General features: G+C 39.9%; 1 protein-coding gene across 1 annotated transcript; it reads right to left on the reverse strand.

Moving 5' to 3' along the window:
• Positions 1 to 49: 49 nt before the first annotated feature.
• EIF5A2 (eukaryotic translation initiation factor 5A2) lies at positions 50 to 18,789 on the reverse strand. Its single transcript, XM_050778279.1, has 5 exons — positions 18,636 to 18,789; positions 17,753 to 17,952; positions 17,104 to 17,208; positions 4,029 to 4,160; positions 50 to 3,143 (listed from the first exon to the last, which is right to left on the reverse strand). Exons 2-5 carry the CDS (start codon positions 17,915 to 17,917, stop codon positions 3,084 to 3,086), a joined length of 462 nt encoding a protein of 153 aa, XP_050634236.1. The 5' UTR covers positions 17,918 to 17,952; positions 18,636 to 18,789; the 3' UTR covers positions 50 to 3,083.
• Between the last annotated feature and the right edge of the window lie 1,746 nt (positions 18,790 to 20,535).

Consider the following 20,535-nt stretch of genomic DNA (forward strand, 5'->3'; position numbering starts at 1 on the left):
TACATGTGCACATGCAAATTGTGTTGTAATGAAAAATTGTGTCTCCAAATTTTACAGCCTGATCATTTTATTGCAGTGTCTCCTATTATAGATATCATGCTCTGACTGCAGGAGAGTTTTGGTAATTAACAGAAAGCGCTGGTACAGAGACTTGTATCATTAAGGGAAACAGAGTCAAGAGCTTGGTTAGCAACAATTTCTTCAAGTGACTGACAGCCCCTGGAAGGGAGCCTGAAAAAAACATCATAATTATATTTATGATGCAAATGCTAAGTCAAAGTAGCAATGATATGATCTATGTTGTAGCAAATAAGGTATAACAAAGTCTTCACAGTATAAATAAAATGTTCTAAAAAGAAACAAATATTCAACCTGTTAATAAATTGGTAAAATGTATACAGATAAAAATGGCTTATCATTGTACAATCTATCAACATGACAGTCCACATTCTATACATGGTAACTCATGATTTTTAACATTTGCTACAAAAAAGTACAACAAATATTAGGAATCAACTTTAACATTGCTGATGTCTAAAAAGAATGAAGTCACTTCTGTTCTATGTTTAAAAATACATGTTCCCTACTTCCTTTTAATATAATTTATAAAGCTTTACTAAATGAAATATTTTGTTCTAGAGAGATATCTATTGACTTATGTGAAAATAAAGTCCCATATCTTTAAAATCTATACTTATATATCAAGAGTATTTACACTTCATATATTACTTAAAATGAAAATATTTATGCATAAACAGCTTTTGCCATTCAAAGTATGAAGACAGAGATGCATTATTATAATTTGTACACCCTTAATTTGTACACAATTGAAAATATATGTGAAATTTTACAAGTTAGGAAGAACAGGGGCATGCTAATCGAGAGTTAATACTAAATCATAACACCAGCATGGTTAAGAGGGGCCACAGGAATGACCTGCAAGCAGCACAGATTAATAATTTTCTGGAATTCCTATGAGTTACAATGCCAACCAGTAGCAATGAAGATACACATTGCAGAGTACTAAGAAACTAGAGCAGTATGTAGTAGGTACTTAAATAGAATACTGGAAAGAATGTAGCCTAATTTTAATTGTGCTTTAGATGGGCAAACGCTAAAATGTTATACTAAAAACGACTAACTACAACCTCACTATTTCTTGTGTTTTAGAAATTTCCTCTTTGCATTTCTCTTAAAGTATCTTGCTTCTTCCCCAAATGTGTTTGCTGAGGCTAAGACAAGATTTAAAAGTATGTACAAATTAAGCAGCTAAAACTTGGGATCTTCTGTTACTAATGCTATTACCGGTCACTGATTAGATCAGTTACATCATCATATATGATATACTTTCCTTCAGAAGATAGGAACAAAGCACTTTTTAGAGGTCAAGGCATGATGGGAGAAGTCTAAGAGCCAGTCTTGGAGAATTAAGGTATTTCTGAGATAGTGATTTTGTTCTGTGTTTTGCTCCAATATGATGATTGTTACTGAGTCAAAGGTCCTCACAAACCCTGTGATAATGTCTAAAATTCTGGAAATAATATACATATGACTCAAAAGATTAAATAGAAATGCAGTGGTGTCACCTAAAATACCTTTTAAAATAATTCAGTTTATAGAATTATTTATTACTTATATTTCACACCAGCAACTGAATTAAGTCACACAACAATCAGAAAAAAATGCATATACTTAAAATAAGTTAAATAATAATATTCATATAAAGTAATGTTGCTTCCATGATTCACTTTCAATTCACTTTAGAACAAAAAGGACATAAAATTAACAAAAATTCCAAATCAATTTAAGGAATTCTCAGTTTTTATTTAATAAATACATTAGTGTCAAAAAATCTACTTAAAAATGGTTGGAAATGGGCCAGGTGTGGTGGCTCATGCTTGTAATCCCAGCACTTTGGGAGGCTGAGGCAGGCGGATCACCTGAGGTCAGGAGTTCAAGACCAGCCTAGACAACATGGTGAAAACCCCGTCTCTGCTAAAAAAATACAAAAAAAATTAGCTGGGTGTGGTAGTGCACACCTGTAGTCCCAGCTACTTGGGAGGCTGAGGCAGGAGAATTACTGGAACCCAGGAGGCAGAGGTTACAGTGAGCCGAGATGGCACCACTGCACTGCAGCCTGGCTGACAGAGTGAGACTCAGTTTCCAAAAAAAAAAAAAAGAAAAAGTTGGAAAGGAGTATTTACTGATAAATAGTAGTATTTATTAAACATGGTTGGAAAACAAGCATTGCATAGTATCCTGTAAAGCAGATCACTCCCTTTATATGTTGGGGGCAAAGCTAAAAGCAAAAACAACTGAAAAGCAACTTCATTTTTATACTGACTTACAAAGTCCTCACATAAAAATGTATAGATTTAATGAACCCTCTCTGCCACTGTCTTTTGTGTCTTCCTTATAATCTTACTTGCTAACTTTCACCCAACAGTTCAGTGCCCTTCTGCCAACCATAAGAAGGGACTAAACCCACCATCTAAGGTTACATCAAGTTTGCCAACAATTTGATAAATAGTATGACCAAAGTAATTACGTGGTTGCATGTGGCCGCCAAAATAACTGCCACTTTTGGATAACATGATTTTTGTTTAAGGATTTGTGTTTGCCCTACACAGGCTGAAACTGCAACAATTCCAGTACATAATCAGTTCATTTAATATTAAATCTGTAATTAATGCAGAGTAGTTCAACTTAAATGTGGTACTTCAATACCACTTTATGCTACATTGTTTGATTTAAAACCCTGGTTTATCATTTAACTAAAACACAGGAATGATTTGCTCAGACGTCACATCTGCTGAAGCTATCTTGTTTGTTTCTTGAACTGACATACTGAAAACCACAGGAATATTATAGGAAACATACCTACAAAATTAAAAAAAAATTATACATATTGATAATTTTTAAAAATTATCAATTGCTTGCAAAACTAACCCAGCACATTCTGAAAACAATTAAAAAAAGAAATGAGGTTGCTTATGAAGGCTATAGCTTTGGTGACAACTTAGAACCAAATTAGATCTGCAGTTGATTCAGACCTAAACAGTGTTCATGCCTGATGTTTCCATTTATTTGCAGGGTTTTATGGCTACAGCATATTCTTCACTCATTGCACACATAACAGACACCTAGAAGGAAAAAAGCAGGCAAAAGGTTATTCAGGAGACAATACACATAGAAGATATAATTAGTTCATTATATATTGTATATTTGTGGATATTTCATACATAGGGACTTCTGAAAGGGGTATTCCAAAACAAGCTACTTTCTTTACAGTTTTCCAAAGCAGAATTTCTCAAATAGTGGTTTGTAAGACAACTTCCAGGGAAAAGGAAAAATGACTATAAATGTTTGAACACTTACTACACATTACATTTCTGAAAGTTTTAACAAAGACAGTAAATCTCCTTCACTTTTTAACACTCTACTAGCATAATTTCTTACCTGCAAGAATAGCTCAGGGCCAGGCGCCTTGTTCAGGCCTGTAATCCTAGCACTTCTAGGAGGCCAAGGTGGGCAGATCGCCTGAGGTCAGGAGTCTGAGACCAGCTTGGCCAACATGTTGAAACCCAATCTCTACTAAAAATACAAAAATTAGCCAGATGTGGTGGCGTGCGCCTGTAATCCCAGCTACTCAGGAGGCTGAGGGGAGACTCACTTGAACCCGGGATGCGGAGGTTGCAGTGAGCCGAGATCATGCCACTGCACTCCAGCCTGGGTGACAGAGGGAGACTCCATCTCAAAAAACAAAACAAAACAAAAAAAGGGTCAGCTGCAGAGCTTCAGAACAAATTTGGGTTTGAGAGTAATGTTGATGTAGCAAAAACAAACTTTGATACTTTCTTTGGTAATGAGTCTCTAAGGGTTTTATGGAAAACCTGCCTGAGAGATCATTTTCAACATTTTAGTAGTATTTTTAAACCACATTCCATATGTAGTATTTTATGTTAACTAGTTGAGGCTGAAGTTTTTACAAAATGGTTTTCAAAAACAATCCTTCTCTAAGTCTTTACCTGTACATCTTCACCTGCATTGTATTTTCCTTCTATTTCTTTGCCTAGTTCACCTTCTGGCAGTTTAAGATCCTCACGAACTTCACCAGTTTCTGTCAGCAGGGAAAGGTAACCATCTTGAATGCATATCAGCTATTAGAAGAAATTATATCATTTGTGCTGATTAGATTATATCCACTTCTTTGTAATGTTTACATAGTTAAATTGCAATTGATATTCTTGTAAGTACAAAGTAATACATTAATATTCTTGGTATTTAAAAATGCTAAAAATATAAAAAATATAAAATGTGTACAGAATGGAAGTATAAGTTTACTCCTCCCGGTACTTCTCATACCCAATCTCTGCATTATTAAACAGTTTAGGTTTCTTTACAGTGTATTCCATTTATGTTTACAAAATAAATATAGTTGCTTTTTTTTTTTAAATGGGATATTTTAAGTACTTTACAGTGAACTGTTTTGACTTAATAATATGTCTTAGAAATACTTTCTAACCAGAAAATATAAACCTACCTTAGTTAACTACCACATAGCTGCATGGACATACTATAACTGATTTAACCAATTTCATATTACTGGGCATAAAAGTTATTTTTGCTATTACAAACAATGCATTTTCTAATTTGAGTATGAGCAAAATTAAGTGGAAAATTTTTGGTCTTCAGCCAACAACAACAACAATAACAACAACAACAAAATCTACTAGTGTATGGATAACAGTAGCAGAAAAAAAAAAACAAAAAAACCACAGTTGTCAACCCAACCTGCAAAAAAGCAGTTTTGATACCACTGAACTTCTTTTACTACAGGAATGAGGAAACAACCAACCTCCACTCATTTATTCTATTAATGAAAGCATGTACACCATTAGTATGCCTAGAATCCTAATACGTTTTATAAAAGGCTATTATCCAGAATACCGGCTGCTAATATCTACAAAAGGAATCAAAGACAATGGCCCTTGAACCCCTGTAAACCACTACGATATAACCCAGACATATCGTTGGGATTGTTCTCCTCCACATACAGCGCCTATCAAAACTGACTATGGCTCTCCACAGAAACTCCATCTACCACAGGAAATTTGTTTTTATGTCTAGAAATCTCAAAAATAAGAAATCCTACAGAGCTACAACAAAGAATTTTAACTAACCTCTTAGACCCTCAAATATTTGTGAGGTGGCTGGTAGAGAAGTAGGAGCAAGGAGGTTAAGGTAGAAGTGTAATTTTTAAAATATACATATATATGGATATATAGTTAAAGATGGGGATCTCATTATATTGCCTAGGCTGGCCTCAAACTCCTGGGGTCAAGTGAGCTTCTGCTTTAGCCTTCCCAGGAGCTGGGACTATAGGTGTGCACCAATCCACCTAGCTTGAAGTGTAATTTTTAAACAACCACAACATTCCAAGGCAAAACTTTCTGATTTCTGTTTAGTTATTCCCTAAAGCAGAGCTTGTCTATTTCAAGAGTTAAATGTTCCTACTGTGCCACTAGTGACTGAAACACAGAAGCCAAATAATAATACTGATATTTTGAAAACGATGTATGTAATGGAGTTATTTTATTTTTTAAGAGTTAAGAATCATAAACTGTGGCATGAAATATATAAAGCATTTCAAATTTGAAATGTATAAATATAAAACATCTAGTAAAACAATGCATTTACAAACCCTAAACATCTTATAAAATAAATTGCTATATTAAATACAATTAGAGTTTTTAAAAATAAAACTAAGCTATGAAAAACAAAAATAATGAGAACAAATTAATCTTTGATATGGTTTGGCTTTGTGTCCCCACCCAAATCTCTTCTTGAATTGTAATCCCCACATGTCGAGGGAGGGACCTGGTGGGAAGCAACTGGATCATGGGGTCAGTCTCCCCAGTGCTGTTGTCGTGATAGTGAGTGAGTTCTCTTCAAAGTGTTTAGCAGTTCCTGCCTCACTTGCTCTATCTCCTGCCGCCATGTAAGATGTGCCTTGCTTCCCCTTCGCCTTCTGCCATGGTTCCGGAGGCCTCCCTAGCCATGTGGAACTGTGACTCAATTAAATATCTTTTCTTTATAAATTACCCAGTCTCAGGTAGTTCTTCATAGCAGTGTGAAAAAGGACTAATACAGAAAATTGGTACCAGGAGTTTGGGCCACTGCTATAAAGATGCCTGAAAATATGGAAGCCACTTTGGAACGGGGTAACAGGCAGAGACTAGAACAGTTTGGAGGGCTCAGAAGAAAGAAAGATGAGGGAGAGTCTGAAACTTCCTAGAGACCTGTGGAATGAATTTGACCAAAATGCTGACAGTAATATGGACAGTGAAGTCCAGGCTGAGGTGGTTTCAGATGGAGATGAGGAACTCACTGGGAACTGGAACAAAGGTCACTTCTGCTGTGCTTTAGCAAAGAGACTGGCTGCATTTTGCCTTGCCCTAGAGATCTGTGGAACTATGAACTTGAGAGAGATGATTTAGGGTATCTGGCAGAAGAAATTTCTAAGCAGCAAAGTGTTCAAGAGGTAACCTGGCTTTTTTTGAAAGCATACAGTCATATGCATTCACGAAGAGATGATCTAAAACTGGAGCTCATGTTTAAAAAAAGGCAAGAATAGCATAAAAGTTTGAAAAATGTACAGCCTGACCATATAGTAGAAAAGAAAAACCCATTTTCTGGGAAGAAATTCAAGCCAGCTGCAGAAATTTCCACAAGTAACAAGGAGCTGAATATCAATAGCCAAGACAATGGGGAAAATGTTGCAAATGGGGAAAATTTTGTAAAGATGGGGTTTCACCACATTGCCCAGGCTGGAGAACTAGTTTTTAAAAAAAAAAATTCACAGAAATGTTTCTGGACATTCCAGATGTCTTCATGGCATCCCCTCCCAACACAGGCCCAGAGGCCTAGGAGGGAAAAATGGTTTCGTGGGCCAGACCCAGGGCCCTGATGCTCTGTATAGCCTTGGGACTTGGTGCCCTGTATCCCAGCCACTCCAGCTCCAGCTGTGGCTAAAAGGGGCCAAGGTACAGCTTGGGCTGTTGCTTCAGAGGGTGTGAGCCCTAATTCTTGGAGGTTTCCATATGGTGTTGGGCCTGCAGGTGCACAGAAGGCAAGAGTTGAGGTTTGGGAGCCTCCGCTTAGATTTCAGAGGATGTATGAAATGTCTGGAGGTTCAGGCAGAGGTCTGCTGCAGGGGCAGAGCCCTTATGGATAACCTCTGCTAGGGCAGTGTGGAAGGGAAAGGTGGGGTTCGATCCCCCCCACAGAGTCCCCACTGGGACACTGCCTAGTGGAGCTGTGAGAAGGGGATCACCATCTTCCAGATTCCAGAATGGTGCACCATGTGTCTGGAAAAGCCACAGGCACTCAATACCAGCCACTGAAAGCAGCTGCAGAGGCTGTACCCTGCAGAGCCACAGGGGTAGAGCTGCCCAAGGCCTTGGGAGCCTACCTTTTGGATCAGTGTGCCCTGGATGTAAGACGTGGAGTCAAAGGAGATTATTTTGGAGCTTTAAGACTGAATGGCTGCCCTGCTAGGTTTCAGACTTGTATGGGACCTGTAGTTCCTTTGTTTTGGCCAATTTCTCCCATTTGAAGTGAGAGCATTTACCCAATGCCTGTACCCTCATTGTATCTAGGAAGTAACTAACTTGCTTTTCATTTTATAGGCTCATAGGCGGAAGGGACTTCCCTTGTTTCAGATGAGACTTTGGACTTGGACTTTTGGGTTAATGCTGGAATGAGTTAAGACTTTCAGGGACTGTAGAGAAGGCATGATTGTGTTTTGAAATGTGAGAACATGAGATTTGGAAGGGGCCTGGGACAGAATGATATGCTTTGGCTCTGTGTCCTCACCCAAATCTCATCTTGAATTATAATCCCCACATGTCAAAGGAGGGACCTGGTGGAAGGTGATTGGATCATGGGGGCAGTTTCCCCCATGCTGTTCTCATGATAGTAAGTGAGTTCTCATGATATCTGATGGTTTAAAAGTGTTTGACAGTACCCCCCTGCTTGCTGTCTCTCCTGCTGCCATATAAAACATGCCTGCTTCCCCTTCACCTTCCTCCATAATTATAAGTTTCCTGAGGCCTCCCCAGCCATGTGGAACTGTGAGTCAATTAAATCTCTTTTCTTTATAAGTTACCCAGTTTCAGGTAGTTCTTTATAGTAGTGTGAAAATGGACTAATACAATCTTTTAAATTGAATTATTTATTAAAAAATCTTAAGTTCTATAGAAAAGTTGCAATAATGCAATGAAATCCCATATCCTTTACCTAGATACTGCCATTGTTAACATTTATCACATGTGCACTATTTTCTCTATGTATACATCCAACAATAACATCTATCATATACATTCTTATTATTTTTACAGAACTATTGAGAGTAAGTTCCAAAGATCATGATTCTTCAGCAGTAAATACTTCAGTGCAACAGCCATGACTTTTCAGCAATTAAAACTTCAGTGTATTTTTCTCAAGAACAAGTATATGCTCTTAGATAACAACAATATATTTTTCAAAGTCAGGGAATTTAATACTGATAACCTATTATTCAATATATAGTACATATTTAAATTTGCCAATTATCCTAGTATTGTCCTTGATGGCAACTTATTTCCCTAACTCCAGGGTCATATCTTGTATTTATTTGGCTATCATATCAGTTTAGTCTCTTAATTCTAACAGTTTCCCCAACCCCTTAACTTTCATGGCATCAACTTTTTGTTTTTTGGGGGGTTTGGTTTTTGTGAGACCAGGTCTTGCTCTTTCACACAGGCAGGACTGTGGTGGCATGATCATGACTCACTGCAGCCTCAACCTCCAGGGCTCAAGTTATCCACCCACCTCAGCCTCCAGAGTCACTGGGACCACATGCATACAACCACTATGCCTTTTTTTTTTTTAATTTATTTTTATTTTTGTAGATACAGGGTCTTCCTGTGTTGCCCAGACTGGTCTCAAACTCCTGGGGGTTCACTGTTTTATAGAATATTCCTCAGTTTGTGTTTGTCTCACTGTTTCCTCATGATTAAGGTAAAATTTTTGAAAGGAATACTATACAAATGATGTGCCCTCAGAGTATCCTATCAGGAGGCAAATGTCAATTTGTCCCATTACAAGTGATGCCAATTTTGATACCCTAAGGTAGTTATCTGCCAGATTTTTCCACTCCAAAGTTACACTTTCCCCCTTTGTAATTTGCAAGCTTTAAGGAAAAAAAAAAAAAAAAAAAAAAAAAAAGGCAACAGTGTCACTGTCAAGCCCCCAAGCATATTTTTGTGCAAATGTTTCCATCTTCTCTCTGACTCCATAGAGTTGGAAGGTGGGGATGGTAAGGAAATTGTTATAAGTATCTTCTTCTGGTCCTTTACCTTTAAACAAACCTACTGATTTGATAACTTTTAGATGTTTTTGAACAGTTTTTTTTTTTTTGGTAGAAAGTAATTATTGTTAGTAGCAAGCAGGGAGACAGCAGAGGTGAGGGTCAAAAAACTTTAGAGATGTAAGGCATGTGAAGGTGTACCAAGCTCCTGAACAGTATATGAAGTTATAATGCTATCAGAATGTGGTATTTTTGGCTGGGTGCAGTGGCTCACACCTGTAATCCTAGCACTTCAGGAGGGGCCAAGGCGGGCAGATCATTTGAGGTCAGGAGTTCAAGACCAGCCTGGCCAATATAGCAAAACCTTGTCTCTACTAAAAATAAAAAAATTAGCTGGATGTGATGGCATCTGGAGTCCCAGCTACTTGGGAGGCTGAGGCAGGAGAATCACTTGAACCCAGGAGGTGGAGGTTGTAGTGAGCTGAGATCACACCACTGCACTCCCACCTGGATGGCAGAGCAAGACTCCATCTCAAAAAAAAAAAAAAAAAAAAAAAAAAAAAAAAAAAAAAAAAAAAGAATGTGGTATTTTTTATTTCCTACTAAAATAATCCAGGGCTCCTTGGATAATTCCAGGTCCAGATCAGGAAGTGTGTAAGATGAACCTGGAGCAAGCTGTTGTACTAAAAAGCAAGGAGCTATCAAGGAGAATTAAAATTTGGCCCATGTCAAAGGGACGCAAGAGCTAACTTGAATAAGCTCCCATTGGCCAAGATGGAACAATGTGAGAATCAATAAGGACAATAACAACAGTGGATTGAAACACAAGTATGTCTAAATGTTTGAGTTTATAATGAAAAAATATGTATTTGGTCATCTTCAGTGGATGCCAGGAACCAATTTATTTTATAAACTGTACCTTAAAGGGAAAGAGTCAAATACAACCACCCCTGCTACACACACAGACACTCTCTCTTAAGGTAAACAAACAAAAATTGATGAAGGGAAGTTTCTTTTTATAGGAGTATTCTGGCTAAGAAAAACAAATGAAGGAATGACAGATCATAAATTTTGTCTCCTCCAATTAATAGATTGAGACAGTGATCACATATCTGATAATATCACAAAAGGAGAAACAATCAGACTTATTTATCTAATGACTGCATAGAACATTATGGAGTAGTCCTGTTAAAGGAAAGAAAGGAAGAAAATAAAAATCTGAACTGAATCTGATCAAGACTCTACATCTTACTACCAAGTTTCAGGAAACACAAGGGACAGAGGAACATGTTAAAAAACAAGGAAATGCAATTAGCAAAATCCATACAGTGGGAAAGTCTACAGAAGAAATGACCCAGTGTCTTTGTCAAAAACTTGCAGAGACAGAAGTAATCACACTGGTAATTGTTGAAGCTGAGTGACAGGTACACAGGATTCATTATACTACATTTTGAAAATTTCCACAATAAAAAGTGAAACAAAAAATGCTATAGTATATATGAATTCTAGAACAAGCACCATAACCACTAAGTGCTGGGAGGCACAGTAAGCTAAGGAAGCAAAACATGATCTAAAAGGGAGTGTGGGGAGAGTTAGTGACTACAGATTCTGTCTTAGATGTAGTCAGAATAGGAAAGAACACTGAAAAGGGGGAATTATTGGGAAACTACTTTGCCTCATTTGTACTACCGATATACAACAGAAGGCTGGAGAAGGTATATTATCCCTACAGGTGCCTTCCTCTTTTTTTTTTTTTTTTTTTGAGATAGAGTCTAGCTCTGTCACCAGGCTGAAGAGCAGTGGCGCAATCTCAGCTCACTGCAACCTCCACCTCACTGGTGGTCTCGAACTCGTGATCTCGTGATCTCGTGATCTGCCCGCCTCAGCCTCCCAAAGTGCTGGGATCACAGGCGTGAGCCACCATGCGTGGCCAGGTGCCTTCTTAGTTCTAATTTCTGAATTTAATTTTTTTTCTCAATCTATTTCAAAACAACCAGACTTGTTTAGGTAACACCTATTCCTTTTTATTTCTTCCTTCTTTTCCCCCAGAGTGTAGCACTCTTGTGCTACTTCCTTAGAGTTGCTGGTTCCTGGTAGAGATTGAATGCTTGATCACCATTATTATACAGCCTAAGCAAATAACACCACCATCACCTGACCCTTCATCTGACCCACCAAGCCACACAACTGGGAAGGCACAGCAGCTCTCCATCATTGAGTGGAAGTAGCGTATATGAGATCAGCTTGAGAAGGACCTAAACGTACAAACAAGTTGTATAAGAAGTGGCTCAGATGGCCGGGCGTGCTGGCTTAAGCCTGTAATCCCAGCACTTTAGGAGGCGGAGGCGGGCGGATCACAAGGTCAGGAGATGGAGACCATCCTGGCTAACACGGTGAAACCCCGTCTCTACTAAAAAATACAAAAAACTAGCCGGGTGAGGTGGTGGGCGCCTATAGTCCCAGCTACTCAGGAGGCTGAGGCAGGAGAATGGCGTAAACCCGGAAGGCGGAGCTTGCAGTGAGTGAGCTGAGATCCGGCCACTGCACTCCAGCCTGGGCAACAGAGCAAGACTCTGAATCAAAAAAAAAAAAAAAAAAAAAAAAAAGAAGTGGCTCAGACTCAGAAAACACCTTCTCTTACCACACTGACACTTCTCCCTCAGCTCATACCAATGACTTGATGGAGAGTTGCCTATGACTGAGAAAGGAAAATATTCACAATGGTTTCTAGATGGTTATGCATTATATGATGACGCCGCCATTCAGGGGTCGGCCTGAAAGTGGGTTTGGGAAGAACTTCAAGCACTGGACCTGAAAGAAGACAGAACCAGAAGTGTGTATTTGCACTGATTAGCAGCTGTAGCTAACAATTTGGCTGGAAGGTTAAGGACACAGAAAGAACAAGATAGGAAAACTGCTGACAGTAAGGTTTGGAGAAGCGGTATGTTTACAGACCTCTCCAAATAATTGAAGAATGTGTCCACATGAATGCTCACCCAAGGGAATCTGTAGAGATTAGGCTCTAAAAAATTAGGTGTACAAGGTGATTCTCACTGTGAATGTGTGAATGCCATTCAGCTTTTTTTTTTTTTTTTTTTTTTTTTTTTTTTTTTTGAGACCGAGTCTCGCTCTGTCACCAGCTGCAGTGCAGTGGTGTGATCTCAGCTCACTCCAACTTGCACCTCCCAGGTTCAAGCAATTCTCCTGCCTCAGCCTCCCGAGTAGCTGGGGTTACAGGTGCGTGCCACCACACTGGCTAATTTTTGTATTTTTTGTAGAGACATACAGGTGCCTTTTTTTTTTTTTTTTTTTTGAGATGGATTCTCGCTCTGTCACCCAGGCTGGAGTGCAATGGCGGGATCTTAGCTCACCGCAACCTCTGCCTCCCGGGTTCAAGTGATTCTCCTGCCTCAGCCTCCTGAGTAGCTGGAATTACAGGCACGCACCACCATGCCCGGCTAATTTTTATATTTTTAGTAGAGACAGGGTTTCACCATGTTGGCCAGGATGGTCTCGATCTCTTGACCTTGTGATCTGCCCGCCTTGGCCTCCCAAAGTGCTAAGATTACAGGTGTGAGCCACTGCACCTGACCTCAGCTTCTTTGTAGCTTCCCTCGTCTTTGCTTAGTGGGATCAATGACACAGGCTTTCTCTCACCAATACTGATCTGACTACAGCCACTACTGAAAACCTCACAGAAACAGGAGAGTCTTGATATGGCAGAGGAAGAACATAGAACAAATGAACAAGAAGTCTTGATATGTTCCCCAGAAGAACAGCTGGTCACCTGACTGCACCCCTTCCATCATGAAACAGGCAGCAATTTTTTCTTATTGCAGTAGTTTTACTCTACATATGGATTTGCCTTTCTTGCCTGCAGTGCTTCTGCTAAAATCTCATCCCAATTTACAGAATGCCTCACTCCTGTCATAGTATCTCACATTGCATCACTTCTGACTAGAAAACTAATTTTACAGGCAAAGTAACGAGGGAGTGAAACACCCAGATAATTCGCTGGTTCATGTACCCTATCATTCCAAAACAGCTTGCCTCTGTGGATCGGCCTAGTGAAGACTCACATATGGTACCTGCTGGATGGTACTTTGTTGGCCTAGAGTGTTGTTTTTGGCAGGTTACAATATATTTCAATATATGGTGCTATTTTTCCCATAATAGAATACACAGGTCTAGGAACTAAAGTTAGTGGCTCTTCTCATGATTACCCTTAATGATCCTGTAACAAATATTTGCTTCTAGTCCTTGCAATATTGGGCCCTATTGGTTTAGAGGTTTTCTATTTCCAAAGAAAGACTGCTTCCATCTGAGAACACAAGGATTCCCATGAAACAGGTAAAAATTATAGAAAGACTTTAAGCTCAGGGAATTCAATTAACATATCTAAACATTCAAATAATATACTACTTATTGGAATTCAATTAACACATCTCAGCATTCAAATGATATACTACTTATTTGAATTCAATTAACGTATCTCAACATTCAAATAATATACTACATATTTGAAGAATATACTGGGATTTAATAGTCACAGTTTTGGCAATTCATTAATAATCCAAAGATCCACAATATGTACTTTATGTGTCTGTAGTAATTAGTTTTCCTTCTGGAAAATGTTCTTCAAATGGCAGGTAAAACTTTAGTAAATGCAGAAACGGCATTTAACTTGTGGTGAGGTTTATATCAACACAGAACTTTCCAAAGAAATATGATTCCAGAGTGTACTAACGTCTGAATAAGCATTTCTCTATGAATTTGGGGATTCCCAAAGTTATATCTGGATGTATTTATAATTTACACCATCACTGAGTCCCAGACATCTATAACTACTTTTGGGAGAAGTAATGTAAATAAGCAATTCTAATCCAAGCTAATCTTGAAAAAGAAGTCAGGAGACATTTTTTCTTTCATTCTGAACTTATTTTAAAACACATAAAATTAAAACTATAAATATTAATATGTTTTGTTTCCTGTTTACTTTTTAATTACTATAATGAACAGAATACATATTTCTCTTTAGCCAACTGCCAAACTGGCACTCAAAATATTGAATTCAGCAAATATAAAGGATTACACACAGCCAAATAATGAGTAGGTATTTAATCAAGGCACTTGGTTAGGTAAGTGAAGATCACCAAAGCACAATAAATATAAATAGAAAGGCTCACAGAACTTTTTTTTTTTTTTTTTTTTTTGATACAGCGTCCCATTCTGTCGCCCAGGCTGGAGCGCAGTGGAGTGATCATGGCTCAGTGCAGCCTTGACCTCTGGGGGCTCAAGTGATCCTCCCACCTCAGCCTCTGGGTCTGCTGGGACTACAGCTGCGTACACCACCATGCCTGGCTATTTTTTTTTTTTTTTCCGTATTTTGTAAAGATAGGGTTTCACCACATTGCCCAGGCTGGAGAACTAGTTTTTTAAAAAAAATTAACAGAAATAAGTTTTCTATGCTGACTTGAAAATGAAGAGCTGAGAAATAATGAGTAATTTCTATGCCAGGCATTGTTGTATTAACTAATAAAACCTCAAAATGATCCCATAAGACATTATTATTTATGTCTTTGCTTTACAAAGAAAGAAATTAAAGCAAAACAGGTTAAGTAACTTGTCAACCAAGGTCACACAGCTATTAAGTGCCAAAGTAGAGACCAGGACCAAGCCTGACTGGCTTAAATCATCCTCTTACCCACTTTGCAGTGCGGTGTACACCAAGGGCTGGGACAAGGGTGAAGTAAGACACTTGTCTTGGGTGCAAAATTAAAGAAGGCACCAAAAAAACCTCAGTGACCAGATAAGCACTTTAATGCAATATTTTAAAAAATTAGAATTAATGAAAAAATCCTATGATAAAATACCAACATTTTAAATAAAGATGGGATCAGAATTTTCTTTGCGCCTTGAGCTCCTATATGGCTTGTCATTGTTACTACTTCTGTCTCTAAAACTTTGTGCCTGAGGCAAGAGCCTCCCTCGCTTCATTCGCCTCATCCTAGTCTAGGACCCAAATCAAATTTTTCCTTTAAGTCTTGAGCTCCGATAAATGACTGGCTAACCTTAACATAGTATAATAGTAATTATCTGAACTGCTGATACCATCTTTCTGAAACATGCAACAGGCAAAAGCATTCTATATTGAATGAATATTACTGAATATAATTAATACTGAATATTTGAAGCATTCACATTTTAAGATGAAGAGAAACCCAATTTTGACAAAATTCTATGCTCAGCTTTAGCCTACTGTACTATCCTTACCATATTCAGTAATCACACATTTAACAAATATTTTTTGAGCACCTACTATGTACCACATCAAATTTGGTGCTCCAACAATAATGAAATGATTAAGTAGAATATATATTTAACAAATTTTTTTGAGCACCCACTATGAACCACATCAAATTTGGTGTTCCAACAATAATGAAATGATTAAGTAGAATTTTTACATAGGAAAAGGGGGAAACAGAACAGTACTTTTTGGTACATATCTACTTATGGAGTTCTTACGGGGTACATTTTCTCATTTAATCCTCATATTATCCCTATTTTGTAGATGAGAAGACAGGCTCAGAAAGGTTGTATTACTTGTCCAAAATCATCCAACTAGAAAGTGACAGAACTAGATCCAAACTCAGATCTACCTGGTTAAAAAAACCCACTTGCAAGACAATTCAAATTTCTACAAAGACTTCAAAGCAACCTAGAAAACATTTATGACAAGTCGGAAAATGAAAACATAGAAGTGTTTACTAGATTAAAACTACAAAAAAGTATGTTTGCATGTGGACAAACAGCAAAAGGAAATCATTGCATAAGTGCAGTTGATAGCAACATTAAAAAAATTTATACAATAAAGGGTACAGAAAAAAATCAGTTTAAGTTGGATAAAACAAATACCAGTGTCAACTATGTAGTTTTTACTATGTAAAATGAGCAGAAATGAGTTTGATATATGATATGCTTGATGTAGAAACTGAAGACTTTCAAGAAAAGCTTTAGTTATGAGTAATCTGAGCTTCCACATCCTATAAGGTCAATTATTTGGTTATCATCAGTACTCCAAACAACAAAATGCTATCATTAAATATGACCTACCCAAATGTATAGCTGGAACTAAAACTTGAAATTTACACATATAATTTAGCAAAAGGTCACAACATGGTCACTGAACGTAATTTAACCAATTACATAGTTTTCGTGTTTTCTTCACCATACTCAGTGACCATGTACTTTATATTTATGGCTTTCAACTTATTTCCCTACTTAAGAATGTCAGGTTCTGACTAACATTCATTAATACAAAAACTTGGTAGGAACATGAATTTCAGTAGTTTCTTGAATGTCTTAGGTCTGATCAGTGAAAAGAAACAAAACATCCAGGAGGGATGTTTTAAATTAGAATAAGAAATATATAATAACAGAGAGAATAGTACTTTTACTAAACATTGGACTTAATTGCAATATGCAGTCACTTGGCCTGAGGAGCACTAATAAGTATTTGACTTTTTAAAAAATGCAAGAATGTGAAAAAAAATAGCAAACTAGCAATAATCCTAGAAAAGGTACAAGTGTTAAACATCACTATTTCTCCAGTTTCTAAGATAGGTGGTGCCTAATAATTGGTTAGAAAAACCTACAAAACTACTCTTGGGTTTTGTCAAATTATTACTGATAGTACAAAGTATTTGCACCTTGAAGTAACAAGCAACATTCTAAAGAAAATCAGTGCTTACTTGATAATCATTTCTCTTAATATTTGGAACATCCATGTTGTGAGTAGAAGGACAAATATCTTCATATTTTTTGCCCGTGAAAATATCAATTCCAACAAGGTGAACCTAACAGAGGAGAACAGGAAACCTGTTTAATCTCTGCCAAGTATATCACTCATTACACACACAAGAGCACAATACCAACGCTGATTACGACAGATTCCTTTTCTCCGCCTTCCAAGGTCATCTGATTTTACTTAAAAAAAAGTAGTGGTCTTACAATTAGGAGGCAGTAAACAACTAAACAGTATCACATGTCAAGACCCAATATAGTCCAGTGATTCAATTATGAGATTACACAAGAAAAATAAAGTGTAGGTTTCTTAGAATTGCTGGAACAGGTTTTCTTATCTGTAAACTGAATAGATCTTCTAAGTCACCAGGATTCAGGAAAGTTTCAGTTCCCAGTTAATGAACATTGTTAAGGGCCCAAGAAGGGACTGCTACCTTTCAGTATTCAACGTAATAACTGATCACCCAGTAATTGTGGGAAGGAAAAAACAGTGCTTATTACAAAATTTTAAGTATAGAAATCTCATGATCTGTAACGGAACACAAATGATCAAAGTTCCAACGCCAAAGCCAAAGCCTGATCTGCAAGGGCACTTACCTTGGCATGCCCATGCTTTCCAGTTTTGGAAGTTGACATTTCCACTATTTTGCATGGTCGTCCTTTGAGCACCACGAAGCCGTTTTTGCGCAAGGCCGAACACTGCATAGGGTAAGTGCTGGAAGCCCCGGCATCTCCAGTAGTGAAATCAATTTCGTCCGCCATGGTGGGCTGGGGAGATGGTAGTTTTTCCGTGGGAACTACACACAAAAAGTTTGTGTTTGCTTTTCAACAACGGGTATGTAGGCACGGAAACGTCTCATTTCGGACAAGTTATGTGCCAAGCATCACGGGCCTGTTATTTCTGCATGTAAGGAACACCCACCCTAGACTAGTGGACACTTTCTAACTCTGGCCTCTACAAACTTTTCCAGCTATTGCTTGGGGAGGTGGGATGAGAAGTCGCAGAAGAGCTCGCTGAGGGTGGGGACACCCGCCCTGGGCGCTCCTCCGCGCTGGAAACAGCAGGTTGCGGCCCCCATCGCCCCACCGCAGAAGCCGGCGACCTTCCCGCGCCACCCAGCACTCGGCCGCCGCCCCGAACCCTGCTGCGGGGTATCCAGCCCAGGCCGCACGTCCCCGCGAAGGATGCGGGGTAACAGAACCTGGCCGGCGGCACCCGGCCCTCTGCTAGCTGGCGCGCACCCCGCCCTCCACCCTTCAACGCCGCCGCCGCGGCCGCATAGGCGCCCCCTGTTCTGCCGGCATCCTCGGCTCAGCTCGGCCCGGCCCCACCAGGGCCTGAGCCCCGGCGGTCCCGCGCTCGCCTCTGTTCCCCCATCCATTCTCCTTCCTTCCCTCGGTCAGCGCTTGGCTCTGGGCGCCTTCCCCGGCCCTGCCTCGCTCTGGCCCCATCCCCACCAGCTTTTCCCCAGGTCCTCACCTTTCAGCTGGCAAAGAGTGCCTTTCGTCTGCGTACCCGCGCTGGTCCCCTACAGCTGCGGCGCCGGCGGCGGCGGTGGCGGCCGCGGCAGTTCCAAGAGACGGGGCGGGGCCGCCACACTTTCCACACCCCAGCCTCCCCGCCCTTACCCGCCCCCACCTCAGCCCCATTTCCGGGATAGGCCCCGGAGCGTCACAGGCACCGCCCTCTCGGGCTACCATTGGCTACCAGATTCCTGAGGCTCCGCCCAGTCACGTGAAGAGCGCCCTGGCAACCCCACGTGCTGCGGATTAGTGCACTTCCGGCGTGGAGCGCACTTTCAGCAGTCTGATTGCCGAGGGTGAGCTCGCTGGCAGAGGAACTTGCGCCTTCCAACTCTTAGGTTTGTTGCGTTGGGGTCGCAGTCGACTTTAATGGGAACCAAGCAAGGCATCCAGTGGCCTCTGCTATCAGGTGCGTGGCAGTTATCACATGACAATTGTCAGAACTCGCGAGGCGCGCCGATTCAGCGAGTGCCAGTGTGGCTGGCTGTGAAGCGAACTTTAGGTTTGAGCTTCTGGTTCAGCTTGCAGCCTTTCTTGGGGTTCGAACCGCCTCCTGGTCCTTGAAGAAGAACTCAGGTGCGGTATTTTAATACCTAGCTCGGCACCGCGGGTCCTGAGGACCCCATTCACCCCTTGGTGAGATTTTTGGCAGCGACTGGCGCGGGGTGCCCCTGTAGAGTCAGCGCTGCTCCCCCGGGTAGGAACTCCTGAAGCATCCGCCAGCTAACAAGCCAGCAGTGAAATGAATTAATCCACTTCTCACAGCAAAGGCTGTTGTGAAGTTGTGGAGGCGAAGGGTGTCTGACTTCTACGGCATTGTGGGTCCAGAGAGGTGTTCTGCCACCTCATGCCTTCTTTCCTCCTGGCATTGGCATTCCTTAGAGTTTGGGGTTTAACTGTGCCACATTAGAACGCTTAGATGGTCTTCAAAATTGATCTAGAGCTTGTAGACTGCAATAGAAAGGTTCTTAAAAGAGATGTACTCCCCCTTCACAGTTTTCATTTCACAACTCACCACAGTATCCTCTTGGGGAGGTGACCTAGGAAATTATTTCCCGTTCCACACCCGTATTTATGTGGTACTTTGATTTCCTATTGCTGTCTCATGAATAATCCCATACCTCACATTCCTATGTGCCTCTACAGTTTTCACATATCTTTCAAACATGTCCAATTTAACTTTTGCAATAAGTTACTGCCCTCTCATGTACTGCATTCAGCCTCTAGCTAATATACGAAGGAGCCATTACAGCAGTGGCTCATGCCTGTAATACCAGCACGTTGGGAGGCTGAGGCAGGTGGGTTGCCTGAGCTCAGGAGTTCAAGATCAGCCTGGGCAGCATGGTGAAACCCCATCTCTACCAAAAATACAAAAAATTAGGTGGGTGTGGTGCCATGCACCTGTGGTCCCAGCTACTCGGGAGGCTGAGGTGGGAGGATCACTTGAGCCTGGGAGGTGGATATTGCAGTGAGCCGAGATCAGGCCACTGCACTTCAACCTGGGTGACAGAGTGAGACCACCCCCCTCCCCACGCCCAACCCCCCAAAAAGAAAGAGCCAGATTAGAATCTCGGTTCATTAGGTGTTTTTGCTTTTCCTTATACCTCCTAACTTTTCCCTATTGTTTTTAGAATGATCACTAATAGTATTTAGTATTTATATAGGCAGGTAGTGTACTAAATTTTTGATGTGCATTATTCCTTTGATTGTGACTGCTGCTCTCTATTTTTAACCTTTTTAAGTTATTCACATAAAGTAAAATTTGTCCATTTTCTTTTTATGAGTTTTGAAAAAGATATCTTGATCATCTGCTATGATCAAGATATGGAATATTTCCCGCATTCCAAAAGTTTTCT

This window comes from Macaca thibetana, chromosome 2 (assembly GCF_024542745.1).
Source record: "Macaca thibetana thibetana isolate TM-01 chromosome 2, ASM2454274v1, whole genome shotgun sequence".
Classification (NCBI taxonomy): domain Eukaryota; kingdom Metazoa; phylum Chordata; class Mammalia; order Primates; family Cercopithecidae; genus Macaca; species Macaca thibetana.

Coding starts and splice junctions, on each gene's coding strand:
- EIF5A2 (XM_050778279.1), bottom strand. CDS start 17,917: ATGGCGGACGAAATTGATTTCACTACTGGAGATGCCGGGGCTTCCAGC. Junction 17,209..17,752: donor GAAAGCATGGGCATGCCAAG/GTAAGTGCCCTT, acceptor CTCCTCTGTTAG/GTTCACCTTGTTGGAATTGA. Junction 3,144..4,028: donor ATGCAGGTGAAGATGTACAG/GTAAAGACTTAG, acceptor TTTTCCTTCTAG/GTGTCTGTTATGTGTGCAAT.